At 33.6% G+C, this 9,547-nt stretch overlaps 1 protein-coding gene across 1 annotated transcript in view; it reads left to right on the forward strand.

Moving 5' to 3' along the window:
- LOC128993968 (ATP-binding cassette sub-family D member 1) overlaps positions 1–9,547 on the forward strand; it is a 43,812-nt gene that overhangs the window by 33,352 nt on the left and 913 nt on the right. Inside the window, exons 10-12 of the mRNA XM_054418115.1 lie at positions 3,609–3,727; positions 4,836–4,961; positions 9,237–9,306. Coding sequence (XP_054274090.1) covers positions 3,609–3,727; positions 4,836–4,961; positions 9,237–9,306 — 315 coding nt within the window. The remainder of the gene's footprint in view (positions 1–3,608; positions 3,728–4,835; positions 4,962–9,236; positions 9,307–9,547) is intronic.

The following is a 9,547-nucleotide window of genomic DNA, read 5'->3' on the forward strand; positions in this document are numbered from 1 at the left end:
TGGAATACGCTGTATTTTAGTATTCTTTTAGAATTTAAAAGCTATTTTTTAACGTTTCTATTCGTGACATTTTTTCTCTAAACCTACCCCATTTAGGAGTTACAGCGTGTTATATAAAAGAAAGGCTTGTGGTGTACATTCGGCATCCTGTAGCTCATAAAAGAGTAAGTTGAGAGAGAAAGTACAAAGAATAAATAAGTCACATATAAGTCCTCGTTCAAAAAAAATATATATATAAAATATGTTACAAAATACTGATTTTGTTGTTTTAAAATGGCCACCATTTTCAAAAATGGTAGCTTACTTTGATATTGGAACAATTTATTTTATGTTTTTTTTAATGTAGATGTGATTTGAAAACTTGTTTATTCTTTGTATTTTCGCTCTTAAACTTACTCGTTTATGAGCTACAGGATGCAGGATGTACTCACAAACCGTTTCTTCTTCGATGTAACACGGTGTAACTCCTAAACAAGTAGCTTTAGAGAAAAATGTCAAGAATAAAAAGGTTTAAAAATTGTGCGTTTACATTCTAAAACAATCATAAAATACAGGGTATTCCATAGGACTAACAAAGTTGTCAGCCATATTGGAAAATGGCGAACAATATTTAAAATTCGAAACCACTAAAAAACATCTTAAAATAAAGGGTAGTGTCCCATAAGAAGTTAACTCTATATCTCATAATCAAAAGTTATCTATTGGTTCACTTTAGGTGAACCCTGTATAATAAAATGAGGCTCTGGCGTACAGCAGCAAATGCATGATATTCATTCATATGTATCCACTACAGTCTGTATATGTACTGAATGAGCTACATAACGTTAATATAATCTATATAAAGCGGCAAATTCAAATACAAAAACCATAATATACGTAATTTTTTTCATTGTTGCGGTGCACAAAAAAGCCAGAGTCGTGTAAAATCAATATACTGTATTATCTATAACCACTATATGCAAACAAACTGTTAATAACTATGTATCATTTTAAAATGTAAACTATGCACCCCAAATTTTATATCAAACATTTTGTTGTGCGACCTCGTATAAAAAATCCACAAAAAAAAGTTTCATAAATTAATCCGTAAAAAATATTTTTTTATGTTTATGATATTTTTTAACTATGAATATTTAGGATACCATGGTAAATACACTTTTTGTAGATTATCGTAACGCAAAATGATTAATAAAAGATTGCATTATCATCCTTACCCGTTTTAAAGTTATGGCTTAATTTCTAAGAGGCTGTAAATTTATCTAAAAAGGGGGGTTAGAGGAAAGCACAAGGGGGGAGGAGTGTTGACTTTCGGGGAAATGATCATCTCAACATGGTCTAACAGCATAGAAAAATTCAGCTTTCCCATAGTTACTTACAACATCAAACCTATATTGACTGTGGGCTACGTACCATCCATGCGCGCCTCGATACTACTACGGATTCTCCACGTTTACTCTTACTGAAATCAACGTAGCTCTGTTGTTTTTGCACAGATGTCTTTAAACTTTGTGTTTTTGTACTACTTGTTAGTTTTTCTAACCATAAATAGTTGGTAACATGCCCTAAACAAGCGCAATATTTCCGATATTTCATTTTAAAGTATTTTTCAATTTTATTTTTTGCAATAAATGTTGATTAGCGCCTAAAGAATCAGAGATAGAAGAAAGGTTGTAATAACCTTTTTAAAATACAATATATTTAGGCGTAGATAGACGCTTAATTCACCTTTCTATCATTAACCGTTTGTGAGTTAGACGCGGAAACGTAAACCACTGACGCGCGCAGCTTCCCCCCCTCCCCCCCGAGTTGTGACCACCCTAGAAATGCGACATCATAGATTTTTTTCATCTACTAGATGTCTCCAACAATAATCAAAAGTCAAATGTTGTCAGACTTTCAGTGCATACTCAACCCGTTTGGCGCCTGGACTATATTACATTTTACAAAAAACACCTTTTTACCCTCCCTGTTGCAGCAAACGTACTCGTTAAACTTTTATTTAAATATGGAATAAATTTGATATTTCTAAGGAGACATTTTAGTGTAAATCCAATCAGGGAAATGGAAATTCGCTTAGTCTGCAGGTTTGCTGCGGCGGGGGTATTTTTAAGTGTGTTTCAGTTTGTTATCATGAATAAATAGTTAAAATTATCGTAACATGGGTTGTTTCCATGGAAACGTAATGTAAAACGGCAGCATTTAGCAATGTTTTTAATTTTTTTGTACTTCTGGCCTTTTTTACTGTGCTCTAGTGGCGAAACGGTTCGTCGTAGAAACAAACATTATATAGGAAACTTGCAGTAAATTTTGCCATATTTAATTTACAAAGCAGCATTTTCTCAAAATCCCATACTTACCGAGATTTGCCCGAAAAACCAAAAAAAGTGCCCAAATTTTAAGGTTTTTCACAAAATAACCAATGTTCCGGGCAAAATATCTGTCAGCAAACCTCATATTCATGTTCAGCGACCCAAAAAACATAAAGAAAAGTGATGATTAGGACTGTACCTAAACTTTCCGCTAACTGTCACTTATATTCCTAATATGCCTAGCCTATAATCCTAAAGTGAACACTCACAGAAAGAAAAACGTGCTAGGAGGAATGGATACACAACTAACTTAACTTACACAACAAGTGAGTTCCAGGTAGTTGGCAGTACTGTACACACAAAAAGTTAACAATAATCTATTACTTATTTAATACGTAAGCAGGTTTTTTGTGACAATTACTCCTCCGAAACTACTGAACCGATTGACATGTTTTTGGTGTCATTGGAAAGAGCGTAACGTGAAGTTGTGCAGGAAACTTTCTTTTTAGGGAAATAATTAGAGAGTGAGGCCCTTTGACCCTTCAAAGTTTTGTATTTCTCCATAAGATTAATTAACATGGGAAACAAACACAGTTATGAAACTCCAGCTGTTGCTGTTGTCAGAAATTAAAAGTGAGAAGAAGAACATATGTTAATTGTAAACAGTCAAGTGTGCTAATATAACATTTTGCTACAAACATTTACTGACTTGGTTGAAATGAAATATTTACGATTTGAATTCGGGGAAAAATGATAAGATATTTACAAGAAATGTTGATTATATCGATCTGTTATGTACATCTTGAGTATTTCAAAATAACACCCGTAATACTTAGCAATTGCTTGAATTAGAGCAACAGGTACACTAGTATTAAAATTACTTTTGCAACTGCTCGTTTACTACTTCATTCTTAAGAAGCCCGCTTGTAGTGGTGACAAATTACAATGATTGCGCTGTGGTGTGTAGTAAACTGCCTGTAGATTTTTTCTTGGGTAAGTTAGTATTCATTCCTACTGATGTAATCCTAAGCCATGTCCTTTTCTCTCCATAACTAACCCTCAGAAAGAAAATTAAATTAATTGTCCTACAAAGGAGCCAAATTTTTCAACCTTCCTCTAAAACACCTGAGAAACAAAAATAATCGGTTTCAAGATTCAACCGCTAAAGAGACCCTTGAACAGGTTTGTAAGAGTTCATTACAATAAAAACACATGATTTTCTTGATAAGTCAGTTAATTGAATGCAATCTCTATTACATGTATGGTGTAGAATGTACTTGACCAGGATTCTGTATACAGGTCTCCCTTGCCCACCTGGTTGTGAGGGAGGGAGGTTGGGACGCCGTGGCTGACTGGAAAGATGTCCTATCTGGAGGGGAGAAGCAGAGGATGGCGTTGGCTCGTCTCTTCTACCACAAGTATGTCAACAAGTTATTCTCAGTTTAAAATCTTAAAATGATATTGATCCCGGCCAAGGAAAATTACGCTTTGATTTTTAATTTTTTTGTTGACAATACATGAAACTTGAATCTGAAGTAGTCCTTGCTCGCTGGCATGAGAAAACCGATTGTATTATAAACAATTATTGGAATATTTGGCTGTCACTTACAGAATTTTTAATCAAGAAGGTTTTAATTGGGAAGAAAGAAGACTGAATTCTTGTAGGGAAAAATCTTTCCTTCCATCAAAACAAATATTAAACATTCTGTCAGTGACAATGGAGAGTGTCAAATAGGTTTTGAGTTTTCTAGTTATTGTGTACAGTTTAAAGTTTTGGCAAATCTTGCATTGGGAAGGACTGTTTCCGATTGGATCATCTTCAAATGGTCCAAAATCGTTTGGTCCAACGTTTTTATTGACGTTGGTTTGGTACAAAATTCTTGATCCAATTTCATTTGGTCCAAAATCGTTTGGTCCAACGTTTATATTGCCGTTCGTTTGGTCCAACAGTTAAAAAACTCGTTCGTTTGGTCCAAAATCGTTTTATCCACCACTTGTAAAACCGTTCTTTTGGTCCAAAATTGTTTTATCCAAAAGTACAGGCCAAACTAGAAGTACAATTTTGCATTGTGGAGTAAACCTATGAAAATATACTGTACGTTTCACGGTGAGGGACACCTTCAATGTGAGGGACGCAATAGTTCATACTGTTGGACCAAACAAACTCGTATTAGAGTGTTGGATAAAACGACCCGATCAAATGGTCCACCGTGAAACGTACAGTCTATTTCATAAGTTTACTCCACAATGCAAAATTGTAATTCTGGTTTTGCCTGTACTTTTGGATAAAACTATTTTGGACCAAACAAACTGTTTTACAACTGTTGGACCAAACGATTTTGGACCAAATGAAATACTCCCTTCCGATTCAGGTAAGCCATCCATCCCAACAGGAATCATTAAAGTTAAAATATATGCCTTTGTTCAATTTGATCTTATTCACAGTTACACTGACATATTAACCAAATCAAAATTCATTTAATTTTAAACTGATTCCCTAGTTAAAACATTGGACCATTTTTTCAGGCCTGCGTTCGCTTTGCTTGATGAGTGCACAAGTGCAGTCAGTATAGATGTCGAGTGCAACATCTACCAGATGGCTAAGGATCTTGGAATCACCTTGCTCACCATCACCCATCGACCCAGTCTATGGTATATGCAATGCATTATCATCATTTACCATAGCACTCATGAACCGATTTTCCTATGGTTCAATTTGTGTGTAAATTGTGTCGGAATGCATTTAATACCACTGATCAATAAAGAGAGAATATTTCTGCCTTTGACTTTGTCAACTTAATCTGTTTCTCCGTCACAGAATGTTCCTCGATTGTAGATGAATTGTTAGCAGTCTGTAGATAGCTGTGAAGTGGAAATTCCACTTCCATGATAAATTGTGACATGAAAACCCCCTCACCAACTGTCATAGTATGATAAACTACGTCAGAAATTCTAAATCAATAGTAGCACTTTCTATGAGGACCACTCAAAACATCACAATCAAATTTACCAGGCATCAGTAATTACGGTCTTGTATATTTTCAAATTAAATATCAATTCTTGTTTTTTTTTTCAGAGAAAGTATTTAGTGTCAGTAAAAATACATGATTGTAGAAAAATAAAAATGTACAATACAATACTGACTTTCCTCCTAAAGGATAATCTGAAGAAAATCTTAAGCAAAGTTTCTTTCTGGTTTTGAGTTTGTATTTGGTTTAAAACCTTTATCATCAAATAAAAAGATCTATTTACAAACTGCTGTACTTAATAACTGAAGAACAGATTTTAGTATGTGCTCTAAATATGTACTGAACAATCTGCATACAGTCAAATGAGATACAAAACATTCAATTAGTATCAGCACACTGGAATGTAACTAGACATGAAGCACATTTAAATACAACGATCTTATTTTTGAATATTGTAGGATTATATTACTTGCGACTACTAAAGTCAATTGAAATGGACTCATTCATTTAATTCAACTCTTTTTAGTAAAAATATTCCAGTAGAAATTGAAGAGTGGTCGTAATTTTTGCTTTCTAGCAAATTTCCAAATAGGGAATAACCTGTTAATGTAGATCTCATGACCTAAACCTAGGACCGATTTACTTTCCGTTGTTACTTTCCAAGAGGCCAAAAGCACCATCCTTTGGAATTTGTATATATACACAGTGTGTTAGTCAAGTCCAGGAATGGTTTAATATATTTTAAACTATTTGATATAAAACCGTATAATTTGGTATACCTAGGATACTCATAAAAAACTGAGGTTTTATTTATCTGGTTAGGGAGACAGCCCATGAGGAGTGAGAGGGAAATCTAAAAAAATATTAACTATAGGTCTTTGTTAGTAAAATTGAATGCCACAAATTTGAGCTGAAAAGAAAAACTCAGTCAAAAATGGCTCAAAGATTTCTTGTATTTGCAAGTTTGAATCATTGAACGGCTACCATTTTTGAGCTCAAATTTACGGTATTGTATTCTAATAATAAAACTTTTTAATTTAATTTGATCTATATATTAATCTATGCTTAAAATTTATGATTTTCTTCCGACTTAAAACGGGTATTTTAAGGAGGTACCGTATCATTGCATAGCAATTTCAAGAAATCTTAGAAAGGCTGCCATTTTTTTACTTGATTGTCCATTTGAGTTTGTGTTTTGCAGCATTGTGATTTACTAACAAAGACCTTTAATATGATGTTTATTTAAGATTTTCATCTTACTCCTTGCGGGCTGTCACACTGAGCAAATAGCCCAGCACTGAATTTTGAATTAAAACAGTTTTCATGACCAAACTAGTAACTTTGTTCTAAGTTTGGTAGCTCTATCTTCATTATAAAATACCCCCGCCGCAGCAAACCTGCCGTCTAAGCGAATTTCCATTTGGCCGAATTGATTTTCAATTGATCTATTTAAATAACATTAGGTTTAACACGTTCGCTACTGCAATAGTACGAAATTTTTCATTCACATGGACCAGCGACGCACATATGCGACGGCCGGTTTCCACGCATAGACTGCCGTCGCATATATGCGACGGCTAGTCACATTAAAATAGACTGACGACGCATATTTGCGTCGGGGTTCTAATGTTATTAAAATGCTTATATCTTTGTAACGGTCTATTTGAAGGCACTGAATTCCCTGCAGTGGTCTACAGAGATGTCTGACGCACAACTGCGTCGCTTGGTCTGTGGATATGATGATTGGTGACGTCATATGATAATTGGAAAAACCGGTCTTTACTTTTCTGCATCACCGTATATATGTATGCAGTATGTATGATGCATTATCCTCTGTAGCTTTTATATTTGTTCAGTTATAAACTGTTTTTTTTAAATATCTGTCTTTTTTACTTACTTTTACCTCAAAACACAAACGAAAATGAACTGTCGCATATATGCGACGTTTGGTCTATTTCAAGAATACTATGATAATTTTCACTATTGTCTCTGCTGTAGACCGGGCGTCGCAAATATGCGACATTACAAAAGGTTAAAAAAATACAAAAAACAAGAATAAATTATTTACAAACACGATTGTAGCACATTACAATGTAAATGATCACTGTTTTACAGGTTTTCACCCGTGGTCTGTGTGTACTGTTAACCAAGTGACAGCCGGTCTGTGTGTAAGATTCAAATGTATACCTTGGTCTGTGGCAATGACCGCGGCGTCGCATATATGCGACGCTCAGTAGCGAACGTGTTAACGAGTACCTAGGTTTGCTGCTACAAGGAAACTAATAAAGTAGTGTGTTTTTAGTAAAATATTGATAGCTTACTATAAAATAAATAAATTTGCCAAGTTTGATCAAAATATATCTATAAACAAACAAACTACAACATTTTACAATATTCTCCATAAGAATAACATGGGAATTTTAAATTTACAATTTTTTTAGTTTTCTCCGTAACCAATAACCGTACAAAAACACTTTGATATACTGAATTGTTTGTTTTTTAAGCTCTTTAAGAAGGTTTAGAGAAAAATTGGGAAATTTTGTGTTTTGAGGGTAAAAAGTGAGAAAAACCAATTTTTACCCCATAAAACCCCCCATAAAACCCTGTTCCCATGGACCGATCATGCTGGATCGCGAACTCATTCAAGTTTATCCCGCCTTACACCTTCAAACCAAATTTCATCAAAATCGGATGAAAATTACTCAAGTTATCGTGTTCACGGACACATATATATATATATAAATCTATATATATACCTATATATATATATATACATATATAAAAATTTGAACGAATGGTGTTTTTGGCCTCTGGGGACATTAAAATGAAAAAGTAAATCGGTCCCGGGCCTAAGTCTTACCATGAGACCTACGGTAATAGCTACTTCCCTATAGGGAAATTCGCTAAAAAAATATATTTTACTGTTTCGGGACTGTATGTGTCCATTACCATGATTGCTTGATTAAAATCATTAGATTTTAATGAAATTTGGTACAAACAAGACCATTTATATGAACAGTTTGTAAATCACCATGATCGGCCTGAAGGAACAGGGTTTTATGGGGGTGTGTTTATAGTGTAAAAATTGGTTATTCCCATTTTGGACCCCAAAACATTAAATTTTGCAATATATTTCCAAACAATTTCTTAGAGCTAAAAAAAACCCAAATAGGTAGTTTAGTATTCATTGTATACGAGAGGTCGTCCAGTGGTCGAAACTCGACCAAAAATATGTAATGTACTCACTTCTCTATTTTCACCCCACACTGTAAATAAAACATGTGATTGGAGTTTCTTCCATTTGTTTTGATTTCCTGTTTATATTTCGTTGTTATTTCGTCACCAGCATGGCAACGCATAAGATCCATGTTAATTTTTTCAAATCTTTAAACTCATTTTTTGTGCTTATCTTTGAGCCTATTTAAATTTATAAAGGGATTCTGCACACCTACATGAAAATAGCTTTCTAACGGTATGCGTAGATTTTCCCTACGATGCACACGAGCTGAGAAAAAAGGTTTTAAAGAAACATGCTTGCCTATTAATATATAGATAGATATGAAGCTTTGTTGTGCGCCTTATGGCTACAGAAAAAGTTCAAAAACTATAACTTTAAAATTTCCATGTTGTTTTTATGTAGAATAAATACACTTTTGTTATTAACTGTTATTAATTTTTTTGCTTCTTTGGGGATATATTTTAATCACATTTAAGAAAATTAGTTTAATATGTTAAATTTGTTTGTTTATATTACAATAAAAAACACATTTTATTACCTTCATTGTGCCTAAACACTAGTTAGAGTTAATTTTATTTGAATAGAAAATAAATCTGTCCATTTTAAGGGAATATTTTAGTTGCCTAAATATTCAACCAGGTAAATGGAAATTCGCTTTGTCTGTAGGTTTGCTGTGACTGGGGTATTATGAAAAGTTGTAACATTTTGTTTTCATTACAGGAAATTCCATTCCCAAATTTTAAAATTCGACGGAGATGGAAAGTGGTCTCTATCTACACTCACAGAACAGGTAAGAATGACATCTATAATATTAAAACGAATTTTTCATTTAAGTTTAAATTAAGAGTCGGCAGGACCGGATTTTTTGCCCATAAGGGCAATTTTAATGGTAGAAGCATATTACGGCATTGTTTATAAAGATGAAAAGTTGCAAAACATCTCATTTTAAAGCTATTGAAAACGCGGATGTGATTTGCTACCTACTTTTTTAATTTTTTTCAAACTACATAAATATATTTTGTCTTAAACTG

This window comes from Macrosteles quadrilineatus, unplaced genomic scaffold, assembly GCF_028750875.1.
Source record: "Macrosteles quadrilineatus isolate MER2022 unplaced genomic scaffold, UCM_ALF_1.0 Scaffold_5__1_contigs__length_97177068, whole genome shotgun sequence".
NCBI lineage: Eukaryota > Metazoa > Arthropoda > Insecta > Hemiptera > Cicadellidae > Macrosteles > Macrosteles quadrilineatus.